We start from the raw sequence: 27,489 nt of genomic DNA, 5'->3' as shown, positions 1-27,489 counted from the left end.
AGTATAATCATGATAATATTTTAAGATGTCATATATTCAGGAATCAAGACAAAACATGTAGGACTTTGTTCTTCGAACATAACGAGGTATGCTCTCTCGAGCTAGTAAAACTTTTACAAGCATATAAATAGCAATTTATTGCAAATCTGAGCATATTTAAGCACAAGAAGCTGAAGAAATAGTTTAAAAATTATATACATTTCATGAGTATGTAGACATCACACACAGACATATAAAACATTTATATGTGAAATTAAATTACTAGCAACTAAATAAAAGATTCATTCCTGCGGATGGGCACATATTTCTTGAATCTCATGTTTTAAGCAATTAGCTAACATGTAGTTAACATATATAATTTAACAAACTGGCTAAGTTATATTTACCCTCTTTTCCCCTAGGCCTTTAAGCCTTGCCAACATAGAAAGTTAAGAACAGAAGGTGGAGATTCAATGATCAGACATGTTTAATTTATCCTAGAATAAAACTATGCTTAAGAAAATTTTCACTGCTAATTTAAAACTGAAGCATAATGTTGTAGGTGCTTTTTCCAAAAGGCTCTATTTTATCGTTAAATACTTACAGGTTGTGTATGCGATTCTAAGACCAGTAATATACCATTTTGAGTAAAATAGTAACTATGAAGTCAATTTACCATTCGAGATCTGATATCACTATAGCTTATTTTATGGTGATTCTTTCTCAACTGCGAAATTATAGGTTATTGGGTAAGTTTTATCCTACTCACACACTGATCCTCCTCCATCAAGATGCTGGAGCTTCAACCAGAATAATATTCATTAAAAACAAGACAAAGTTTTCATTCATAGATGGGGCTGGCATCTTTTTCTAAGGAGGCCATTAACAATTTGGACAAGTTTTCAGGAAACAGACAGATGAATACTACTACTAACTGGAAAAGGTGACAAACCTAAATTCATTTTAACATAGACTCTGAAGCAGTAGTCCTGAAGTCCATCTGTTATACTACCTTGAGCAAATGGCTGATAAATGAAAGGAGGAGGGGAGAATTTATACATTGATGCTTCTTTGAACCATCTCAAACTGGTGAAAATATTATCAAACTTTTCATCAAAATCAACCAAATAATTCTGGATTTTATTTTACCCCCAGAGCTCATATCCACATCTATTAACTAAGGCTGAATTCTGGTCAAATTGCATTTTGACATTTGACATGAGTAACTTTATGAAAGATACTGTATAGTATAAATTTTTACAGTATAACCTGCTTCTTCCAAAGAACACAGTTTATAGTCAAACAATACAAAAAAGTTATTATTATTCAAGACATTTTACATTAATATAGCTTCCAAGGAAGAATTACTCAAATTACCTTATAATTGAAAATAAAGCAGTTTCTGGAAAGCCAAAGAAGATACTATTTTCTGAGGGGAAGACCGGATTAACTCTCAGACTCACGACACCAAAGCAAAAAGAGAATTTTGCATAGTACCCCTTTAAGACTCTGCTTAGTCAAAATATTTCTGCAAGTAATTGCTTTTATGAATATAAGTAATTGCTTTTATTCTACCCTAAAAATATCAACTGGCTTCATTTCTTGGATTCCAGGAAGACAGAACGGACTAAGTTTTATTTAGGTCCAACCTATATATCAATATATAGATAGGCTATAATCACAGGGGCCTTGAAAAAAAATTAAGAGCCAAAACTGTACTTTAAAACAACTTCAAACTCTTCTAAATATTTTTGTAAGTGAAATCAGTCAAAAAATATTTTAGATGCGTTATGTTACAAAAGGAAAGAAAATATATTTTCACTTTAGGCATGAGAGGCAAAAACTTAAGCACATGCAACAGCACATCAAAACAAGATGCTAGAAATTACAATGAAAAAGACTAAAGCAATATACCTTGAAATTGTATATTGAAAAACAGGTAAAAATCCAAAATAATTATACAGTTATTCAAGCCAAGAAAAACTTCATTGTGAGCATTCAGGCAATCTGCAAAAAATATCTTTTTAAACGAAGAATCAATGTCTCAATAACATTACTTCAGATTGAGTACATAATAATAATAAAAAAAACCAACTCAGTGCTGTGGAGTCAGATCTGACTCATAGCAACCCCTCGTTGGGTTTCCAAAGCAGTATCACAACAAAAATAGATTGTCCAACCTTCTTTCCGAGGAGTGGCGGGTGGGTTTGAACTGGCAGGCTTCTGGTTAGCAGTCCCATACCTTAGGCACTATGCCACCAGAGCTCCCACGTAGTAATATTAATAATAATAATAAAAAATCATTCCTGTTCCCAGACAGAAAAGAGCAGCAAGGGGTAGGATTGAAGATACCTACCTATACTTACACAAATACAAGAATTATACAACACACACACACTTTGACTAAAAAAACCCCACAATCCACTATCATCGAGTCAATTCTGACTCAGTGACTCCCCACTGGATTTCCAAGGTGGTAAATCTTAATGGAAGTAGACTGTCTCATCTTCCTTCCTCAGAGCAGCTAGTGGGTTTGAATGCACTGTGTCACCAGAGCTAAAGACTATCATCCACATAAAGGACTAATGATCAGTGAGCAAATTAGGAACACTGGAATCATAGCTTTAAAGTAATGCGCATCTTAGCTCAAACAAAAGATTTCTACTGTGATGTTTACAAGAAATACTCATAAATCATAATGCGCATTTAGGACAGTGGTTCAACCTTAGGTATTCTACCCATAAAAACACAGAAAATGCCAGGCTCAATTACATTTTCTTTTCAACTGGAATCTTCAGAGCAGAAAACTGGGAATGTATAGCTTGAAAAAGTTGTATGAATAATGTATGTCTGAACCTCTACCCTCTCATCAACCAAAACGTATCCTCATCTAGAAGAAGAAAATTAAATCTCCTGAAAATCAGCACGACTATTCAGACTGACAAGATTTAGAAAAAAAAAACAGTTGCCATCAAGGTATTGCTGATTCACGGCAACCCCACTTGTGCCAGAGTAGAACTGTGCTTCATGGCGTTTTCAGCGGCCAATTTATTAAGAGTAGACTGACAGGACTTTCTTCTGAGGAGTCTCTTGGTGAACTCAAACCTCCAAGCTTTCAGTCAGCAGCACAGGGTGCTAACCCATTTATACCACCCAGGGTTTCCTAGTAATAAGGTTTAGGAAACTTTAAGTCAAGTTTAAAGAACCTTGGAAACCTTTTTCAGGTTACTTAAGCACTGCAATTCAAGTGAGCTTAAAAACTCTTAAAAGACCAATTAAAAAAACTCCTTAGGTACTTTTATCTGAATGTTAATTGACACCTACAAATTACTTAACAGGACTTAAGATTCATCAGCAAGAAGGGCAAAATACAAATAATTTTCAAGGTATTTAAACTATAAGCCAAGGTACATGTTGCTGTTGTTGTTGTTATGTGCCGTGGAGTCGGACCCGACTCATAGCGACCCCTCCTTGGGTTTCCGAGGCGGTATCACTACAGAAGTAGATTGCCCCATCTTCCTTCCGAGGAGTGGCTGGTGGATATACATATACAATTCATGCATGAGAATGAGCCTAATACTTAGTATCATTCAAAAAATTGACCTGGAGCTCCAAAGGTTACATGAAACTACAAAGAATTATTTTCCAAAAGTGGGTGCCCGTATGTGCTTTCAAAATAAATCATATTAGAAAAACATACTGGAACATGGATACAAAACAATGACAATGGAGAATGATAATTTGTGATTAAAACACAATCTTTGCATATATTCACGTAGCACTTATTTTTATAGTATCTTTCAAAAAATTATCAATTATACCAATAATTTACACATTCTGAATTTGATTAATTACATACAAAAAAAGTGATATAATCAATCTCAAGAGTCTTTAAGCAAGATGTAAACAGCTGTGTAGGTGACGATGTGTACATTTTATCAACTTTACAAGAATTAAGTAGTTTCTGTTTGGATATCCTGCAGTTAAATTACTCTAGGTACAGTATAGAAAGAGGATAATGTTGACCACATGAAATTCATGTTTAATTTATGCTACATTTGTGTAACTGATTTTTTCTCTAAACCCAAAGGGCAAGACTTTTTATTTACCCTCAGTAAACTGTATTTCAAGTCATAATTTTAACATGATTACTTTTCAATCCTGAGTTGCTCTCATATCTAACTTTCCCTTTCATGTATGTGGTACGAGTATGTATGTGGTATGAGTATTTCATGTATGTAGTATGAGTAAGTATTCTTGGCAAGCTATTAATTCTGTCTTCTGAATAAGAAGTTTTATATACACATATATATTTCCTCCCCCTCCAATTTAAAGAGTAATCCGTTGACTCTGCAGATATGCAAACTTCAAAACTACCTAAAGAAAAAAAGGTAGGAGCCTTAAAACTAAAGTAACTTTACCTTATATACTCAACTCCTCAACATCAAGTTGACATGCTGGATCATGTGTGATAAATAATTAAACACTACCATGTGAGGATATGGAGCCCGAAACCAAAACCAAACTCTACCACTGAGCTGATTTCGACTCACAGACACAGAGTAGAACTGCCCATAGGATTTCCAAGGCTGTGTATCTTTATGGGGATGAACCACCTCATCTTTCTCCTGTGTAGCGGCTAGTGAGTTTGAACCACTGACCTTTGGCTAGCAGCTGAATGGCTTAACTGCTCAGCCATCAGAGATCCTGTATAGGAACCAGATGAGTTCAAATCACTGTGCTTAAGTATTAAACAGTAAAGTTTGGAAACATTTACTTTCCAAAATGTAGAAACAAGTTTTAGTGCCATACCATAATCAGTTTTTATAAGCTCAGAATCACTTATAGGAATTGGGAGGGGTGGGAATCAAGCACAGTGGCAGATGATTTTAATAGTTGTATTTTAAACAGATATAACAAATGCAAATAATCTATTTCATGGCAGGTAAACTTGGGTTTATATACATTTACACTGAGCTGTCAAAATTGTCCTCTTATATCCTTCCTTCTATAAACTGACCAATCTTCAAAGCTGCAATATGGGGGTGGGGTGGGGAGAGACATTGTCACTGCACAAGAATCCTTGAATCCTCAGGGTATATTTATCACCATAAGTGAAGATCTCAACTCGAAGGAGCTTACAGCCATAAAAAAGAAAACACATTTAACAAAGAAAAAAAGTCTGTTCTTTCGCATCCATAAAGTGGTCTCACCTTCCGTTCTAGCTTTCTTTACTCCAATGGATTCCGAATCTTCCAAGGATCTCTTTCGATTAGTTCCCATACTAATGTGACAAGGAAATACATTCTGATGAACCCCACTTAAGGTGCCATTATTATAGAAACAGTTCAGATGACAATTCTGGAGGTTCAAGAGAAACTGGGTACATTCTTGAAAACCCTGGGTTTGTGCAATGTCTGCTGCTGTCAGGCCACTGGCATTTCTCAGGCTGTATGACACAAAAAAACTGAATTACATTCTGTTAGTATTTGAGCTTGGTTTTTGTTCCTGCTGAACTGACTAACTATCTGAAAGTGATATGAAAGATTACACAAATTTACAGCAAATTTTCATTCATCCTAGTTCTATAACTAACTTTTCTTATACACATTTGATTTCTAAGCAAGATTTGGGAGACAGTAATTTAAAAATAAATATACTAAACTGTTTTTAAAAAGGCATCTTCCTATTTAACTTCAAAAGATCATATTTTATGATAGTCTGAAGAACCTAAATTTATGCTAACTTCAGACTTACCCTGCAACTGAATTCTGTATGATTTGTACTTAATTTTAATAATTCATTCCTTTAGCTTGAATAAAATTATAACAAACAAACATGTACTGAAATTGTCCATGGCATTCATAACTGGCTTCCTACATACGAAAATAAATGGCTTAACAGGAAGCGTTAAGTTTGCTCAAAGTTGATTTCATGCTAATATGTGACACTGTAAGTGGAAGTTTAGAAGGATGTCCTGACATTAATTTTATCAGATTTTAAAAGCTGGAGTTTTTGTTTTGTCTTCTGTCCTTGCTTTGAAAAACGTGTAGGAGTATTAAATTTTGGCATTCTAGCACATATCCTAGGAACTTACACCCTAGGTTAAGATTTCTACTACAAGGCTAATAACACTATTATATATTCTACAGTAGCTAAAATTCAGATTATAGTAGAAAGTGGTTGCAGTATATAAATAAAAGATCAGAATAAGAGGAATATAAAAAAAATCAGTTGAACTTGTAAACCTTAATTAGGATACTGAATAAAAATTTATGGAACAAAAGCTACTCCATGTTGCAGTTTCTCTGGATGACAAGAACACACACTGCTCTGTGAAGTAAACCTGTAAAAACACAAAACATTCTGTTAACTGCAGACTGATAAACTGAAATTGTGGAAGTATTAAATAGCAAAGATAGCTTCCACACTTCACTAGCAAGTTATGCTATATACATTGCAAAGATGTGACCTCAAGTTAAAGGTCTTATTTTGCATCAATGAAAGAACCAATCCAGACCCCAGGATGTGTATGATTCCTAGGGTTGTCATTGTCAAGGCAAGAATAATTTTGAAAGTGAAAGATACAGAATCAGGGAGAAGCAGGGGTTTTCCATTTATAGAGATAGCAATAACCTTTGTATTCATATTTCTCACCATCATACTCATAATGGTCCAACCTCAGAAACAAAAAACATATCTCTATTTTTCAGGTAATCAATCACTGAGCATTTCTCCATTTTCTTTAATGCAAAAGGTCAAAAAATGTGCTGTATAGTCTGAAGAAAGGCAAAAGCCCAAATCCAATTTGGTAAGATATAAAAAAGACAAGACTTGAGAATCCTAGAAAGCAATAAAATTTTCTTCAAAGGCAGTCTGTCTAGGAGTATTATAAACTAAAATTGACATTTTCATTTACCATAAGATTTCATGGTTGTGAATTCCGATGAATATTATTACAGAATTTATTTTTAATGTATGAATTAAATGAAAACACCAAATTTTGGGCAAAGCTAATTATATTAATTATATGTATACAAAATGACTATATAATTTTTAATGTGACTTTTTATTGAAACATAACATATGTAACTATTAAGTGCATGTGTGGATTATTTTATATCAAAAGTGAAGATAGTCTGGAGAAGATCTACCACAATTTGAAAAATGTGAACAGTAAAATAAGTTGTCAATTGAAGTTAAAATAAAAATGTTAACTGTTTAAAATAATCATTCCTACAGATAAATAGGAATTTATTCTCCAAAACAAAAGAATATATGAGAATCTGCTCCTTCAAATTAGGAATAATACAAATACCAGTTTAATAAAGCAGACAGTAAATATTACTCTTTAGTGGAGCCAAGAACAAAAAGTAACAGCAAGTAGTTTTTTTAAAAAGTGGCAGTTACAATCATAAATGCCAGTTCACTAAAGAAAATTAAGATGCTTATGGGCCATGCCAAGATTCTGAAGTTAGGAAATGAAGAGCATCCAAAACACATTTCATTCCTTCACTCCTCATTTAGAAAATAAACACTAGACTGAATTTGGGTTAGAATACCAATTTTACTGTTCTTTCAAGGAAATGCAATCTTTAAAAAAAAAAAAAGCTGTAAGTTATTGCCTATATCTGTAGACGACCAACAATAGTAATCATTTGTGTAAGAGAGTTTTTGACACCTAGATAATCAAGCAAAATCTCCCTGTCTTGACAGCTCCATCGAAAGTGGTAAAACACTTGCACATCACTTTTAATTAGACAGCTGTTGCTGTTATTTGCCCTCAATTCAATTCTGATTCATAGTGACAGCACATGTGCCAAGTGGAACTATGCTGCTTAGGCTTTTCAATGCCTTTCCAAAGCAGATCGCTAGGCCTGTCTTCTGAGGCGCCTCTGGGGGGGGGGGGGTTTCAAACTGCCCGTCTTTTGACTAGTAGTTGAGCACTTAACCACCCAGGGACTAGAACCAAGCAAATTTCCAGTGGCTTTAGAGAGTACTTTAAAAATGGGTATTAACTAAAAAAGGAGGTCAAAAGGATTAAGGATAAACTTGAGCTATATATTCCCATGCAGAAGAAAAAAAGGACAATCACAAATCAAATTGAACTTTTACTGGTGTCTCATAAAACTTTGGGGGCCTGGAAGTTATACTAATCAGAAAAAGGTGAAATAAAAAATTCTAGAAAATGTATGAATAGATAATAGAATCTGGGACAGACAGTGATCAAGGAAGAGATAATTCAGAGATTTTAATTTTGCTCAGTGTTTGAATAGCACTATCCCTTTAATATTACTAGAAATAAGAATATATAGATCCTTGTTCTGCTTCTACTTATTTATAAAAGATTTCAAATATATTCTCATGTTACTAGGGATTGACAATAGAGTTTAATTTTATTTCAATTTATATTCTTTTCAAACAAGAGGATCTGTTAATACCTGACTCTAGCACAGTTACTGGTTTTACAAACAAAAACAAGACCATCACCCACCTCTTGCCCTAAATGTCTTCCTTCCCATTTACTCTCCCTACTTACCTACACTTCACTAAATCCACTCAACTCCTGTCAAATGTTAACTCCCCTATTTCAGTTTTGTTCAAACTAAAAAAGCTGACAAGTGACTGCCCAATTATGTTTTAAACATTACAGAAACTGACATGAAATGAAAATTACCAGTACTACTTGTCAATTTCAGCTCATGGTGACTAAATATGTACACAAGTAGAACTGAGCTATACTTCATAGGGTTTTCAATGGCTGATTTTTCTGAAACAGACCAGGCTTTTCTTTCTTTCCTTCTAGACTTTTCTTGAGGCACCTCTGGGTAGACTTGAACCTCCAATCTTTCAGTTAACTATCAAGCATAGTAACTATTTGTACCACCCATGGGCTCTAAAACATAAAACACACAAACAAAAACTCACAGCCATCGAGTAGATTCTGACTCATAGCAACCCCCACTGGGTTTCCAAAGCTGTAAATCTTTATAGACGCAGACTGTCTCATTTTTCTTGTGAGGAGTAACTGGGGGTTGGAACCACTGACCAATCTGGCTAGCAGCCAAATGCCTTAACCACTATACTAAAAGAACTCCTTGCTCTTACAGATCACCCACTGTAAAAATCCTGGCCAAAGGATAATCTCAATATGAACATTGTTATTATTGTTAGGCACCACCATCAGTTCTGACTCACAGCAACCCTATGTACAACAGAATGAAACACTGCCCAGTCCTGTGCCAGTCTAACAATCCTTGCTATACTTGAGCCCATCACTGCAGCCACTGTGTCAATCCATCTTGTTAGGGGTCATGTATTGCCAAGAACTGGCAGAATTTTTCTTTCTTTAAAAGGCTAACAGTAAATATTTTAGGCTTTGTAGGCCATACAGTGTCTGTTACAACTACTTAACTCTGTTGCTGTGGCCTCAAAGCAGACTTCGAAAAAACCAAACTCACTGCTGTCGAGTCGGATCCGACTCATAGTGACCCCTCCTTGGGTTTCTGAGGCAGTGCGCTACTGAAGTAGATTGCCTGATCTTCCTTCTGAGGAGTGGCTGGTGGGTTTGAACCATCAGCCTTTCTGGTTAGCAGTCCAACGCCTTAGGCACTATGCCACCAGAGCTCCTCAAAGCAGCCTTAGACAACACATAAACAACAGAGCATAGCTCTGGTCCAATAAACTTTTCTCTACAGACACTCAAATTTGATTTTAATATAGTTTTATTTGTCAAGAAATACCAGTTGACTTTTGATTTTTTTTTTCAATCATTTATAAATGTAAAAATTATTCTTAGCTTTCAAATTGTAGAAAAACAAACAGTGGGCTAGATTTGATAATATTTAACCAAATAGATGATACTTATAACTCTTCTTCTGCTTTTAAGATAATAATGGATATCTGGCCATGGTTTCTCAAAAAATGCTTATTAATTTTACACACTACTCAATTCAAAGGAGCTCTGGTGGCATAGTGCCTAAGGCAGTTGACTGCTAACCAAAAGACTGGTGGTTCAAACCCACCAGCCACTCTGCAAAAGGAAGACTGGGCAATTTACTTCCATGAAAATTCACCGCATCAGAAATATGAAGGGGGTTGCTATGAGTTGGAACTGACTCCATGGCAGTGAGTTTGGTTTACTTTGGTGCTCTGTAACATGTGCAGAAAAAATTTTTGAAAAGGGGCAGAGATTTCCCTTGAAATATCAGTCATCTTGATGTTAGTTTGCTGAAGTTTAAAAAGTTGATTTTCTTTCATAGAAAGCTGGCATAATCAGATTTTAGGCTGGTAAGCTAAATTTGCTACAACTTATTTTATAAACTATGAGTGTGCTTCTTTCAGTTTTAGTTCCCATAACATCTATCAATACTGTAAATGATCTTTTGGCAGGGCCAGGCCATCCAAATTCTCCCTATAGCTTCCACTATTATTTCAGAATTGGAATATTAAAACAAGGAAAAATCTTTTTTTTTTTAATTGTGATTTGGGTGAAAGTTCACAGAGCAAATTCATCTTGACATGGAATAATCTTTAACCAAAAGCAAACCCAATGCCATCGAGTTGATTCTGACTTCTAGTGACCTTATAGGGTAGAATAGAACTGCCTCACAGGGTTTCCAAAGCTGTAAATCTTTACCAAAGCAGACTACCTCATCTTTCTCCTGTGGAGTGGCTGGTGGCTTCAAACTGCTAACCTTTTAGGTTAGCAGCCAATGCTTTAAAGACAGCACCACCAGAGTTCTCTGGAATAATCTTTACTATGAATTAATTGTCCTGTCAAATAGCTGGTAATGATGAAACCAACTAGTATTCTTATTTTACTCACTTTAAAACATAAATGTGTACACATTATACTGAGCTAAATTTACAGAAGAAAATTCCAAACATTAAAATGTTACACCTAAGAGAGTCCCCAAAATAACTTTAGAACAAAACTCACTTAGGCTGCCAGCTAAGCCTCCATCTTTTTTCCACTTATAGTGCCACATAATACAAAAAATGTTTAAGAAGCCAGTCTAGTAAGAATTTTTTTTTTTAATTTTGAAAAAACACAGATCAGGAAATACCTGAAATACAATTTTTAGAATCTAAGTTGTCACATCACCTTTGGGATGTTTTCCTTTTATTAATGCCATGTGACAATAAAAGATTACACAATTTTTATATAAATATTTCTGTTAAATTTCTGATCTCAACTTATCTACTGTTAGTTTACAAATAAAAAGGTAGATATCATAAATTAGGGTAAGCAAAGCATGCAAATCTAAAGAATCTATATCTGAATTCCTAGATTAGCATTAAAACCAATCACCGCAACAAATACCTCAACAGTATGCCTTGTGTGCAGAAAGGAAGCGATACTGAACATTCAATGCCACAACTGTAAGGTTTTCGGAGAAGCACCTGTGGCAGTTTCAGCAGTTTCTATATGGAATGCTCCCCCTTTCTAGGATTACTTGAAAAAATCAAGTCAATTCGAATTACGTAGCTGTAAAACATTGACATGTGTAGTTTTTACAGATTCAGAATCTTCTCTTTGATTTAAAACGGGCAATGGTTCATAAAACAGGAAACTTAAATAATAAGGGATCACATACTTGCAGGCAACATTTGGATTAAAAATACATAAACATACATAAGGTGCAGAAGCACATTTAATGAGCGTAAGCCATTGTCATGTGACCACCTTAACCATGAGATACTGCTCTAGGACACTGCCTTTTAAATTACCTTAAGGTAATTTTTTAGCATGAAGCCAATTTAATTATGCCAATATTTCAACAAAAGTTTAACATTACGGACTAAAAGTCATTAACTCACGATTCTGGTTACTTTAAAATTTGGTATGCGGTATCTCAAATACATTAGTAACTATTCCTAGATGGAAATAAGCAAATATATGGAATCATTAAAAAAAAAAGAAAAGAAAAGATAAATAAAACATTACTAAATGTCCATTTATACAGACAAAACATTAGCAAACATCTAAAATTTCTTCAGTAAAAGAAACACATGTGTATTTTTAACCCTTTGGTATCCAAATACTTAAATAATTATAAAGACTTTCTTAAATATATTCTTCAGGTAACAAAAGGAAGAAACTAGTTTTTTACAAAGTTTCAACCTGAATCAAATTGGTGCCAAGTTTTCACTTCAAGTTCAACAGGGCTGAAGATAGCTTTTGTTGTAATTTAACCTAAATTACGTTTGCATACATTAAAATACATGAGCATCAATTAAAGGGTTTGATGAAATAGTCAACATTTTCCCATTATAATCTAACAAGGGAAAATAAGTATCTAAATTTAGAAACCAATGGCTTTCAGAGTTTTTTTTTTTTTTTTTTTTTAAAGTACTGATTTTGTTTAAAATAATGTAATAGTAATTAAAATACATATATGCTTCTGGCTGTTATAAAAAAATAATCAAAATTCTAAACTAAACTTGTTAACTCTAGAATACTGTCAACCATCTGTTCCTATCTGGCCAGTAGAACTAATAGCTATTTCAGGAAATAATTCTTCCAAATATTTAATAAGAGGATAAAAAGAGCTAGGAAATAGAAAGATCAGACAAGTTTGTTTTAGTGACAATTAGATAAGGGAAGCAAAACTAGGATGGTGAGGACAACTGTAATTCAGACAATCTAAAAGCTGACAATACCTGTACAAGTAAAAACTTGTAAAAAATACCAATTCAAAGTAATTCACTAAATTTCAAATTGGATTTTTATTCTGAAGTACAAATGAATAACTCTGGTAAGCAAAAATTCATACTACCACACTCACTAATTAAATATTGAAACTAGCCTTACATTATACCGAGAAAAATGAAAACCAAAATTCTGAGATTATATATAAACCAAACTCACTGCTGTTGAGTCAAACCCGACTCATAGCAACCCCTCCTTGGGTTTCTGAGGCAGTATCACTACGGAAGTCGATTGCCCAACCTTCCTTCCAAGGAGTGGCTGGTGGGTCTGAACCACCAGTGTTGTGGTTAGCAGTCAAATGCCCTAGGCACTATGCTACCAGAGCTCCTGAGATTATATATAGTACTCAAAAAACAAACTCACTGCTGTCAAGTTGATGCTGACTCATAGCAAGCCCCTTTGGGTTTCCAAGGTGATAAATCTTTATAGAAGTAGATTGCCCCATCTTCCTTCCAGTTAGCAGCTAATGGGTTTGAACCAGGAACCTTCTGGTTAGCAGTCAAATTCCTTAGGCACTGCACCACCAGAGCACCATATACAGTACTAGCTAAAATTATTTTAATTAAAATATATTAATGAAGCAATGTATTAAAAATAATTTCCTTACGTTGTTTTTAGCACATTACAAATTAAAATTATTAATTTGCAAATGAGTTAACACATCCTAAGCTTATTTTCCAATTTTAAAAAAAAGACTATAGAGTCAGTATGATTTGTTGCAAATACAGAAATAAATCGATAACTAATAAAGTAAATCTGGGTTACATTCTACCAAGGGCAAAAGTTGCAAATGAGCTCCTGATAGATAACATTAAATACTTCCATTATGAATATTTCCCCTAACAAAATTTTTGCCTCTAGACAGGGCTCTATTAGTAAGCAAATAAAGGTGGGTCAAAATGGCCACCAATTATGAACCAAATTCAAGCAATTACATTTTAATTAAGAATTTAAAAGTTCAGCAACGTATTTTTTTGTAACACTGTAAAATAAAACTATCAACCTCACATTGTAGACTTTTGTTATTTTAGCCATTTGTGCCTGTTTTCTAAATTAGATAGGAATTTATTTTTTACAGTTACTAACCTTGCTTATTACAAGACTATATAAATGCTTTGTGATCTGATGATTACAGTTAAGTTCATCTTGGGATCAAAATAATTACGTTACAATATATATAGTCTACATGAAATTCTGCACCATGGAACTAATGGCTTCCACAGAAATGCTCTCCTGTAAGAAAGGTATAAGACTTTGGCATAACCTAATTAAACACTAGCATCTGTGCAATGTGCTATTGAAAAGGTCTAGCAAAGTTACCTCAGATACAAGTAATTCTGGTTTCATTCTAAATACACCTAAATCCCTTTATTTTTTACTCAGAGGCATTAAAGAAAGGCTATTTTGTATCTGGTTGATAGAGGAACGGTCTCTACTTGATCTCTCAATAAACACAAAAAAGTAACTAAAATTAATTGGCTCTGAAATACTCAAGTAAAGATAATCCAAGTCTCAAATTCTGCTATTTAAAATATGAGTAATAAAAAGATCTCAATTATTAGCAGATAATCACATTAAGACTTAATGTTCTGCTGTTACTCATTCTATTGTCCAAAAGAAAAACGAGGCAACTTTTTCATGTTATTATACGCCCCTTTCCTAATCAAAAACTGTAATTGTGAAATAAACAGCATTCAAATAGTGGCTACAATGAAAAACTGATCTACAATATAAGCAAAATTAAGGATGACAATTTTACATAATGAAACTCTGTATTTAGAGACAAGGAGAGAAAAATGAGAATGAAAATAGTCCACAGAGATTTAGATGATTTAAAGTACACAAACATTTAGCTTGTCACAGAACTGACATTCAATCCTGTATATTTTCATATGTAAACAATGCCAAATAATAATGACCATATAAGTCAGAAATAAAACCTCAAATGGGAAAGAAAACTTGGCACCAAAACTCAAGATTTAAAATAAGAGAAGAAAAAGAAAGTCCATTAACATACTCACGTGTGGTGCTAGAAAATTTAATACGATGCACAGCAGCTGATATGCGTTATAGATGCAACCTACATTAACAAGTAAGTTATATAACAAGCCATTCTAGCCACAAATACTTAGTATACTTGCCCTTATAATCTACCCTAATGGCTAATAAAACAGAACAATTTTAAGCCTTTGGCTATTTTATGTAGCAGATACATAAAAAACAAGGAATTAAGAGCAAAATTATTCATTTAAAAATAATGGCATAAGATAGTTTTTAATTATTCACAGGAAAAAGGAAAATCTGTATTATCCCCTGAACAGTAGTGCATGTAATATGAAGAATTAATTATCTGACCAATTCTGAACTGGAAAAGAAAAAATAAGTAAATTAATTCTGTGCCCCTTGATCTTTAGAAAAAAAGAGATTATTTGCTAAGACTACACTTTGCTGCAAGAGTAGCATTACATGAAACAAATAAAATAGAGCTAAGTACCATTGTTTTGGGGGACCAAACCATTTTATGTTGGTAGACTAGAAGTGTTAAATGCTAAGAATGTACAGAATGATATCAAGAAGCAATTTGCAATTTAGCTTACTGGCAAAACTGGCATTTTATCTAGATGTTAAAATTAAATAACGGCAAATAAAATAGCCATAAATAATGATTACCTGCTCTATCTCCAGGCCAAGAACTTACAGTATTAGGTTAAAAGTGCTTTTGGCTAGGTGGCTCAGACTAAATAGTTCTTCTTTAAAGAAAAAATCTAAAAGTTCAATCAAGGGAAATCACCATAATGCAGGGTCTTGAGGGAGTGGCTCTTACACTGAGAACGAAAAACAGACTGGCACATGAGGCCATGCTCAATCACACTGTTGGATGAGATGGGAAAAGAGACACTTGAGGGTCCTGTAACCAAGGACAGAATTATAAATAAAATATTCTCATTTTAAAAAAAGACACCTATATTTTAAAAAGGACACAGTGACAAATGTTTACTGGCTCAAAGGATTTATCTATTAATAAAACTAACATCTCTGTAATAAAATAAAATATTCAGGACCAATTATTATTGTTTAGAAAAATAAGTTGTTAAAAGGGTCAACTTCTAATGATCTATTATTTCAATAAATGACAGTAAAGTGATTTAATCAATTACTTCTTATATGACTCTGTATTTTATAATCAAAGCTTCTGTAATTAAAATGAAAGATCTGAATTTTTAATCTAAATATAGCTAATAAAACTGCATCTATAAATTTGCTTTAGAGCAATCTGTTTAGAATTATATTAAGTATTTTTAAAATTACATAATAAATATTCATATTATAAATTGTTTTTACTTTAAGTGATAGTAACTACATATAAACTAAGTCACAAGGTTACCTAAAATGTAACAGTTAATGCAGGCCATATTTATAATACTTAAACACGATATAACTAATGATCCAAGCTCATATCAGTGATTAATCTTGACAATATTTAATGGAACAGAAGCTAAGATACTAAAAGACAGTCTTTAGTACTGCCTTGCATTAACCTATATGGTCGTGATGTCTTGGATTTAGCATAATACAGAGTCAAAATAATGAAATGGAAACCAAAGGGTTAAATGAAATTAGTTATGTGGTTTTTATTTCTCCTGAAGTCTAAATTTTCACATTTCTAATTAGAATAACGTGGTCTGTAATTAATTTTTTGTGAAATATTCAAAGCACTCAATAAGGTAAACAAAAAAGCTGGTATTAGTTATTTTGGTTATTACAGCTGTATAGCTTACACTCAATATTTAAGGGTGAAAACTGCATCCATTTTGTTAATGCTGTAAACTGCAGAAGAAAAATTTTTATAATGTAAATCTTTAAGAGAAAGTTAATACAAATGAGTTTAAAATAAATGTCTAATGCTATTGCTAGCTAAAAAATACATAAAAGATCACATTTAAAAATTAATAACCTAAATACTAAGATTTTTCTATTGAACCATAAATGAGCTAGTAGATCTCAAGTGGGCATAAGGCTATTTTAAAATAGTGCCATCAGTATCAAAAGCTCAAAGCAAGCTTGAAGTTTTTAATATATACAGCTCTATCTTACAGAGCCATAAATCATTAAAAGTCATAGGACTTTTAATGTTTTTAAAACGTAACATTCTCACATCTTCTAAGATGAGGAAATCAAAGCTTAGAAAAGCTAAGTGTCTTCAAGAATTATGAGTCAAAAGAGGACTGAAAAGAAACTCTAATCCAATCCAAGTTCCTCAAATTAAAACTAGGCAAAGAAAAGTTTAAGGACTTGCCAGCAGTAACACTACCAGTTGCTGACAAAGTCAATGATTTTAGATTTGAAATCTAATTAACTATTCCCTCCATAATACACTCCACACAACAATTTTCCTCACTAACACCAACTGATTTAAAAGATAAAATTATAATAAAAAAAATTACGTATTTTTGCTTGTTCTAAATATTGTCTTCAAACACAACATCCCTTGTAATATCATTATTTCAAAAGAATAAATCAAGACACTTACTCGATGTGAGCTCCATTAGCCACAAGGGCACTTATGCAATCTAGGCTACCAGATCGAGCCGCCTTATGAATAGGAGTTTCACCCTCACAATCCTAAAAATACAAAAAGCAAAGCACACACAAGCATTCAGATCTTATGAAATTTTTAAATTTTAAACATGAGAGAATTCATTCATCTTTAAAATAGAACAAAACAATGACCTCAATTTGAAATACAGGAGCTCAGGTGGCGTAGTGCCTAAGGCATCTGACTGCTAACCAGAAGGCTGGCGGTTCAAACCCATCAGCCATTCCTCAGAAGGAAGGCTGAGCAATCTACTTAATATTCCCTCGAAAACCCAAGGAGGGGTTGCTGTGAGTCTGATCCGACTTTACGGCAGTGAGTCTGGTTTTTTGGTTTAATTTGAAATATAACACAAAAAGCAAAGGGAGCATGTTCTGCAAAACTCTGAGGTCAATAGCTTCTAGCAAAAGAAAAAATTTAGGGCTTCCCTAGGAGTGATAGCATTAGTGCTCTAAATAATGATTTATAATTTTATGCTGGGTCTCAGCACAAGTGTGTTCTACATAAAACCCAAAATAATTATTGTATGCCAAGTAGAAAATAGTACTTAATACCTTACTTATGGTCTCACCTATCCATTTTCAACTAACTACCAAAATGCTAACCTAAGTCAAGACAACATCAATGTCTATCTTGAATTTTGTATCTTGAACGTGAATTAGGACCAAATTTTAAAACAAGTTGGTTGCAGGATTTTAAAGAGCTAGGCAAAAGATGAAATGGCAGTACAGATAGCTTTGTACACAAATTCAAGAATTTGGTACTTAATCCTATATGTGATTGGCAATTTTGTTGAAAGGTTTTTAGAGAAGGTGTATTACAATTAGATTCATGCTCTTCAAAAATGATTCAGTAAGTGAAATGTAGGATATAGAAGCATATGGAAGTAGTTATAGAAACTGCTTTAGAGACAACTGCAGTCATCCCAGCCCCCAACAAAAAAAATGTTACACTGTGTTAATAAAAAAAAAAAAAAAGTCACTAAATATTTGAGTTCTTCACCAATACACATCCACTCACTCACAGGAGGAAAAAAATAAGGTCCTAGTTCAAGTTCAACAGAGCCAACCAAAGCAAAAAAAAAAAGAGTGGCTAATTACTTTATTGAAAAATTTAGTATGAAAGCTCTGTCTAGAGAAGGGAAGTGTAATTTAAAAATAAACTTAAAGCAAATGTAAAGATCTGAACAAACTTACTTTTGAAGAAAAAGAACAGAAAACCATATAGTTATGGAGGGAACTATCTGGTGAACTCAAATTTTCTGGGGGGAAAAAAAAAACAAACCAAGACATATCTAGCCTATCTCCCCAAAGAGGAGGAGAAGGATGAGAAGAGGTACATAACAAGGACAAATAAAAATTACATAAAAATAAAAGTACTGGACTTCCAGTAAGATGGAGGAATAGGCAGACAAGCTACATAGACCCTCTTCAATAAAGAAAAGAAAAACCAATTGACAGAGACACAGAAGATAATCCTGGAACCCTGAGCTTTGAAAGGAACTATACCAAACTGAATTAGGCACCAACTAGTGTAAAAACCTGAACAAAGACAGTGAGTACAGAGATGATTGGAGCTGCGGCTTGTCAGCTACTCTGATGAGACCAACAGCCTATAAATATTTCCAAGTGGTGTTGGGACCTGAGAATTGACCTAAAGATCAGCCCTGGTCACCAAGGGCTGCAGGGACAACCGCGCTGGTGGCCTATGACTAGAGAGGGAAACAGCAAGGAGGGAGAAAACCTGAGCTGTGGACTTTCAGCTGTCTGGAGGATGCAGCCATTTTGGATATTTAAAGTGACCGAAGGCGCAGCCATTCTGAATATTTACAAGTGGTGGCCATTTCAGGTATCTGAAGTGATAGCATTCTCATTCGGATTCCAGGGACCTAAGAATAGGCTCTGTTTGCCAAGGTTGGCAGGGACACACAAGAGGCTGACAACAGGAAAGGAGACAGGTGGTGAGTGTGTAAGTGCTGTCAACTAAAGAACAGAGAAGCACAACACAGTACCCTGCTTGCGTAGATAACATACAAACAAAACATAACGAAAATCGTAGGCAAGTCACTCCAACACACAATTACCAATTAAATATAAACACAAAAAACATCACAATGCCTTGGAGACAACAGAGCATCACAGTCCACACAAAGAAGCAAGATAAAGCAGGAGAAACAAGGGACCCAGATACAGACCCAAAGAACATCCCTGAGGAAGACACAGCATTTGAACTCCCTGATAAGGAATTCAAAAGAATTATATTTTGGTATCTTCAATGAATTGAGAGACAGATCAAGGAAAGCATAGAGAAAACTCTAGAATAATTTCAAAAGACAATACAAGAACAAAATGACAAAATAAATGAAATATTGGAAATGATACAAAATCTACACACAGAAATCCAGAAGATGAGTATTAAATTTTCAGAAATAGGTAAGACATTGAATGGGCAAAGGAGCAGAATTTAATCAATGGAAGACAGAGTTAGGGAGACTGAACACTTCTTTGGAAAGGGATAAATGAGAAAAAAGATCAAAACAAAATGAAGAAAGCCTAAGGTTCATGTGGGATACCATCAAAAGGAATAACTTACGTGTAATCAGAATTGCAGAACAGGAAGAGATAAATAAAACCACAGAGAAAATTGTCAAAGATCTCCTGGAAGAGAATTTTCCTGGTATGATGAAAGATGAGAATATATCCATTCAGGATGTCTAACCAATCCCAAACAGGATAGACCCCAAAAGAAAATCACCAAGACATATCATCATCAAACTCACCAAAACCAAAGACAAAGAAAGAACCATGAGAGCAGCACAGGAAACACTTAAAGTTTCCTACAAGGGGCAACCAACAAGACTAAGCTTGGATTTCTCAACAGAAATCATGCAGGCGAGAAGACAATGGGATGGTATATATAAAACAGTGAAAGAGAAAAATTTCCAACCAAGAATTATGCACCCAGCAAAACTGTCCCTCAAATATGATGGTGAAACTAGGACATTTCCAGATAAGCAGAAATTAAGGGAATTTGTTAAAATCAGACCAACCTTACAAGAGATGCTAAAGGGAGCCCTTTGGACAGAGAAGCAACAACAGCAAACAAACAACTGACCATTAACACACACCATGATATAACCCAGAAACCAACCCAGCTATGGAAGTATTCAAAGTAAATAAGCCTCCAAGATTGTAAACAGGGAACCAGAGACATCAATTGACAAATGAGGACAACTACAAACCAAAAAGAAGGAAAAAACTGTCGTTACAGAATTTCTAGATGTAGGGAAGTCAAGACAACTACAAGATACAACAGACTGTTCCAAACTTGGGAAGAAAATTATAAATCACAGGGTAACCTCAAATAAAAATGATAAACCCTTCACATCAAAAAAGAGGACCAGCATAAATGGTCAGCAAATACTAAAACAATTTCAATGAAGGAAGTGATAACATGATTAATAAACAAAACGAGCTCAGCATAGAAAATTATATGGAACAAAGAAATCGACACCACGAAAAAGCACATAGCAAAAATGACAGCAACAAATTCATATTTGTTGATTACTACATATCTGGCAAGGGACTTATCTCTAAGGTGTATAGCGAAAAGGTGGATAACCAAACTATGGTGTATACACATAATGGAATGCTATGCAGCAATAAAGAATAATGTAGAGTCTGCAAAACACTGCATAATATGGATGAACTTGGAAGACATTATGCTGAGTGACATAAGTCAATCACAGAAGGACAAATATAGTATTAGTTCGTTGCAGAGGATCAAGGAAATGTTTATATATGGGGGGAAACTTTCTTTGTTGGTTGCCAGGGGTGGGAGGGGAGGGGAAGGAACACTGCAAAAAAAAAAAAAAAAAGACCCATATCACTTTAGTTTTGTGTATTCCACTGTACATAAATTATATTTCAATAAAATGGATTTTAAAAAAAGAAAAACAAACTCACTGTCATCAAGTCAGTTCCGACTCATAGCAACCTCATTGGGTTACCAAGGGTATAAATCTTTACAGAAGTAGATCACCCCATCTTCCTTCAGTGAGTTTGAACTGAACCACCTGTGAGTTTGAACTGCTCACCTTCTGGTTTGCAGTCAAGTGCCTTATCCACTACACCACCAGAGCTCAAAGCACTAAAAAAAATAAAGAAGGTATACATTTAGCTACTGAGTGAGAAGAGATGAATTTAAAGACACTGAGTTTGAGTTGCTGGTGGGATAAAACACACGGAAGCACCCAAGTAGAGCTTGGAAATATAGGCTAGAAAGAAATCGAGATTTGGAAATCAACTTTAGAGATTGAAAATAGAATCTTCCAAATTTCCTTAATATAGTTATAGGGAGAAGAACGGACCCAGAGATAATAAGTAAGTTACTAGGTAGAAAGAAAATTAAAAGAAAAGCCAGTTTAAAGAAAGTAATGTTTATAGTCCTATTTGACCACGGGCAGTCTCAGGCTTCAATGTTCCACATTTATTTTTAAGAAGTTAGAACAGTCACAGGAAATTTTATCATGTGTAAACCTTTAAGACCATAGCATATCAAGAAAGCTGTCTCACTCTTAAAGGACTGATCACCGTCATTTATTTGTTTATATATAGTATTTAAAGGCACTCTGGTGGAATGGTGCCTAAGGCATTTGACTGCTAACCAGAAAGCTGGCGTTCAAAGCCACCAGCCACTCCTCGGAAGGAAGGTTGGGCAATCTACTTCCGTAGTGATACAGCCTCGGAAATCCAAGGAGGGATCAGTATGAGTCGGGTCCAACTCTACAGTAGTGAGTTAGTATATAGTATTGAAAGCTGAAGAACCAAAATTGCCATTCCAGTAATTGTTTATGGCATTCCAGAACAGTTTTACCTAAAACAACTATTTTTATTCCTGATTATATTTACTAATGTCAACCAGAAACCATGTTTAATTTCATACACTTCTCATACGTTAAACAGAATACCAATTAATATAGTCCACAGAGATAATGTTCTACATCCTACTTCAGTGAGTAGTGACTGGGGGTCTTAAAAGTTTTCAAGTGGCTATGTAAGATGCAACTCAGTAGTTGCATCTTATTATTGCACTCTTTCCAACAGAGGACTGAAGAAAATCAAAGACACAAGAAAACAATGGGTCCAAAGGACTAACAGATCTTGTGTACTATAAGCTCTACTACTCGGAGACCAGAAGAACTAGATGGTACCCATCTACTACTACCTACCACTCTGAACAGGATCACAACAGAATGTCCTGGATGGGAGGAGAGGGGGGGAAGAAAAGGGAGAAGAAAATTCAAAAACATAAAGAGGACCAACTGACTGGCCCAACAGAGACTAGCGAACCCCCAAAACTGGTGGTCCTTAGACACACTTAAAGCCTAAAACTGAACTCACCCCCAAGGATCAACTTTCAGCCAAACAACAGACAGACCAATAAAGTGAATAATAACACTAGGAGGAATGTACTTCACTACAATCAACCATAGGAGACCCCAAGGGTAGCATTTGCCCCAAAACAAAGCTCAGAAGGCAGGAAGAGGCAAAAAAGATGGATGAACAGAAATGAACCCCAGGGAAGAAGGGGAAGAGTGCTGTTATATTGAGGGTATCACAACCAATGTCACAAAACAAATTTGTGTATAAATTGTTGAATGGAATCCTAATATGCTCTGTACAAATTACAATAAAATGTTCCAAAAAATAAAAGAATGCCAGTAAAAGAAAACAGTCAATTAAAACCAAAAATAAAATAAAATAAAAGTACTGTCAGGAAAACTAGAGCTGATAATTAGATGATGATTGGAAAAAAAAAATGCCCAAGAAGCTACAACAAAGAGTAGCTATCTTTAGAAAAAGATAAAATCACGGGACACTGACAAAATGATAGAAAAAGTACAATACTACCCAGCTCCTAGTTTACATTATCCAAAGAGAACAATCTTTAAAGTAGTAAGAGCAGAAGAAATACTATTTGAACAAAAGTGCAACCAAGAGAAAGGACGTGTTTATTGTTAGGTGCCAGAGTTGATACGGACTCACAGTGACCCGATGTAAAACAGAATGACATCGTATGGCCCTGTCACCTTCACGATTGTTGCTATTATGTTTGGATCAACTGTTGTAGCCACTGTGTCAATCCATCTCGTTGAGGATCTTTCTCATTTTCATTGACACTAACTTTACAGAGCATGATGTCCTTCCCAGGGACTGGTCTCTCATGGTAACATGTACAAAGTACATGAGACAAAGTTTCACCATCTTCGCTTCTAAGGAACAATCTGGATGTCCAAGATGCACTTTTTTCACTCTTCTCACACTCCATGGTATATTTAATATTCTCTGACAACACCGTAATTCAAATGTATAGATTCTTCTTTGGCCTTCCTTATTCACTATCTCCCTTTCAGTTACATATGAGGCAATTAAAAATACCACAGCTTGGATCAAGTGGACCTTGGTCCTCAAGGTGACAGCTTTGCTTTTTAACACTTTAACAAAAGTCTTTTGCAGTAAATTTGTCCAGTGCAGTGTGTCATTTGATTTGCAGACTGCTGCTTCCATGGGCACTGTTTGTGAATCTAAGTAAAAAAGTAAATCCTTGACAACTTCAATAATTTCTGTTTATCATGTTTTCTTTATGCTGAGGTGTAATCTATACTGAAGACTGCAGTCTTTAATTATCATCATTAAGTGCTTCAAATCCTCCTCACTTTAAGCAAGCAAGGTTGTCATCTGTGTAACAAAGGCTGTTAATGAGTCTTCCCCAATATGAAGCTGCATGTCTTCATATACTCAACCTTCTCAGGTTATTTGCTCAGCAGAGAGACCGAGTTAAGCATAGTGAAAAGATAGAACCTTGATGTACACCTTTTCTGATTTGTTTTTCTGTTCTGTTTGAATGACTACTGCCTCTTGGTCTATGTACAGGTTCCTTATAACCACAATCAAGTGTTCTGAAATTACCAGTCTTCACAATGTTATCCATTATTTATTATGAACTCAGCAGTCAAATATCTTTGAGTAATCAATAAAACACTGGTAAACAACTTTCTGGTATTATCTGCCTTCAGCTAAGCCGGAAGTAAGTCAGTCCCTTGTTCCATATCCTTTCCGGAATCCAGCCTGACTTTCTGGCAGTTCCCTAGGTACTGCTGCAACTTGTTTGAATTATCATTTGCAAAATTTTACTTTTGTGTACAATTATTCATAGTTCAACAATTTTCACATTCCTTTCTTTGGAATGGCACAAATATGGATTTCTTCCAAATTTTTTGGCATAGATGCAATGAGTGCTTTCCACATTGCATACATTTTTGAACATCTCAATTGGTACTGTCAATTCCTGGAGTCTTTGTTTTTCACCAATGATGTCAGTGCAGCTGGGACTTTGTCCTTCAAAATCATTGGTTCTTGATCATAAGCTACCTCATTTAAATGGGTGAATGTCAACCAATTCTTTTCGGTACAGTGATTCTAGGAATTCCTTTCATCTTCTTTTGATGCTTCCTGCATTGTTCAATTTTTTTGCTCAGAATCTTTCAATATTGCATCTCAAGGTTTCAACTTTTCCCTCAGTTCTTTCAAAAATGCCAAGTATGTTCTTCCCTTTCGGTTTTTAACTCCAGATCTCTGCACATTTCATAATACTTTACTTTGTATTCTCAAGGTGCCCTTTAAAATCTTCCATTCAGCTCTTTTCACTTCATTCTTCCATTAGGTTTAGCTACTCTGTTCAAGTGCAAGTTTCAGAGTCTCTTCTGACATCCACCCATTTTTTTGGTCTTACCTTCCTTTCTTGTCTTTTTAAAACCTTTTGCTTTCTTCATTTGTAACGTCCTTGATATCATCCCACAACTTGTCTGGTCTTTGCTTCTTGGTGTCCAATATGTACAATCTATTCTTGAGATGCTAATTCAGGTGGGATATACTTGAGATTAACTTTGGTTTTCATGGACTTGTTCTAATTCTCTTGAGCTTCAACTTAAACTTGCATATGAGGACTGGTGGTCTATTGCAGTTGGCCTTGTTTTGACTGATGATACTGAGCTTCTCCATCATCTCTTCCCACAGATATTTCAGTGATTCCTGTGTATTCCATCTAATGAGGTCTGTATGTATAGTTGCCATTGAAGTTGTTGGAAAAGGTATTTCCAGTGAATAAGTCATTACTCTTGCAAAATTCTACCATGCAATCTCCTGCATTGTTTCTATCACCACAGCTGTATTTTCTAGCTACTGACCCTTTGTTTCCAGCTCTCAAACTGCAATCAGTAGTAATCAACAGTGTATTTTGATTGCATGTCTGGTCAATTTCAGACTGCAGAAACTGGTAAAAAGCTTGAATTTCTTCACCTTTGGCACTAGTGGTTGGTGCATAAAGTTAAGTAATAGTTATATTAACTAGTCTTCCTTGCATCCTATTGATGACAGCATTGTATTTCAGGATGTTCTTTTTGACAATGAATGCAATGCCATTCCTTTTCAATTAGTCATTTCCAGCATAGTAGACTATCTGATTGTTAGATTCAAAATGGCTGATCCCACTCCATTTCCGCTCTGGTAGCATAGTGCCTAAGGCACTTGACTGCTAACCAGAAACCTGATGGTTCAAACCCACCAGCCACTCCTCGGAAGGAAGATGGGGCAATCTACTTCCTTAGTGATACTGCCTCGGAAACCCAAGGAGGGGTCGCTATGAGTCAGGTCTCCGACTCGACGGCACGTAACAACAGCAACAATACGTAGGATATCAATCTTTGTGTTCCATCTCTCTTTTGATGACTGCCAATTTTCTTAGATTCCTACTTCGTACATCCCAAGTTCTGATTATTAATGGATGTCTTCAGCTGTTTCATCTCAGTTTGAGTCATGCCACATCAGCAAATGAAGGTCACAAACGCTTTACTCTACTCACATCATTAAGGTTGACTTGACTCTGAGGAGGTAGCTCTTCTCCAGTCATATTTTATGTGCCTTCCAACCTGGAAGGCTCATCTTCTAACATTTTATCTGAAAGTGTTCTACTACTACTCATGAAGTTTTCACTGACCAATTTTTTTCAAAAGTAGGCTGCCAGGCCCTCTTTCTTAGTCTTAGTCTAGATGCTCTGCTGAAACCTGTCCACCACAGATGACCTGGTTGGTATTCGAAATACTAGTGGCTTACCTTCAGCCTTATAGCAACACACAAAGCACCAGAGTACGATAAACTGACAGATGAGTGGTGATTTTTAATAAAGGTGAGAAAAATTTGATTTCTAATCTAGACACTAGAAACCAAGGCAACATCAAATGCCTGCAAAACTCTAGAAAAAGTCATTAAAGAAATAGTCAGCAAGTACCTGCACAAAGTGATGATACCACTGGTGGGCAACAGACTTACTAACTTACTAAAAATAAATCACATGAAAACTAATTTCATTTCCTCTTTGTATAGACTTAGAATTGAGACTAAAGAAATTGTTTATTTCTGTATGATCCATAGTGATATCTCCATATTCATTTCAGATTTTAGTTCTTATTTTGTCAATCTAGCTAGAGTTTGTCACCTTTATTATCTGAATTTTCAAATAATCAACTTTTCATTTTATTGGTTCTCACTTTTCCTATTCACTATTTCATTTATCTGTGCTATTTATCTCCCCTCTTAATTTATTATTTCCTTACTTGTGCTAGGTTTCAGCTTCAATTTGCTCTTCTTTTTCTAGTTCTTCAAGGTATAACATTAAGCTATTATGAGATCTTTCTTCTTTCTTAACATAGGAGTTTACAGATAACAAATTTCCCACTGGAACACTGTCACTGCTGCATCCTGTAAGTGTTAGTATGTACTTTTATTTTCATTCATCTCTAAGTATTTTGTAATTTTTATTGTGATTTTTTCTCTGAAACACTGGTTAAGAGTATGCTAACTTTCACGTATTTGTAAACTTTCCAGTTTTTTCTTGTAATTCACATCTAGTTTCATTCCATTGTGGCTGGAGAAGATGCTCTGAATGATTTCAATTTTTTATGTTTACTGAGACTTGCTGTGTGACCTAACATATGGTCTTGTTGTTGTTGTTGTTAAGTGCCGTCGAGTCGTTTCTGACTCATAGCAACCCCATGCACAGCAGAACGAAACACTGCCCGATCCCGCACCAGCCCCACAATCCCTGCTATACTTGAGCCCATCATTGCAGCCACCGTGTCAAT

General features: G+C 34.9%; 1 protein-coding gene across 1 annotated transcript in view; it reads right to left on the bottom strand.

The window, feature by feature from the left end:
- The window catches only part of ANKRD10 (ankyrin repeat domain 10), a 55,076-nt gene that overhangs the window by 10,506 nt on the left and 17,081 nt on the right, over positions 1-27,489 (bottom strand). Inside the window, exons 3-4 of the mRNA XM_007942395.1 lie at positions 17,226-17,317; positions 5,193-5,428 (exon numbers count right to left, since the gene is read on the bottom strand). Of these exons, the coding sequence (XP_007940586.1) occupies positions 5,193-5,428; positions 17,226-17,317 (328 nt within the window). The remainder of the gene's footprint in view (positions 1-5,192; positions 5,429-17,225; positions 17,318-27,489) is intronic.

The sequence above is a fragment of the Orycteropus afer genome, unplaced genomic scaffold, assembly GCF_000298275.1.
Source record: "Orycteropus afer afer isolate SDZICR_OR568_19922 unplaced genomic scaffold, OryAfe1.0 scaffold00089, whole genome shotgun sequence".
Classification (NCBI taxonomy): Eukaryota; Metazoa; Chordata; class Mammalia; order Tubulidentata; family Orycteropodidae; genus Orycteropus; species Orycteropus afer.
This window is presented reverse-complemented; position numbering and strand designations above follow the sequence as displayed.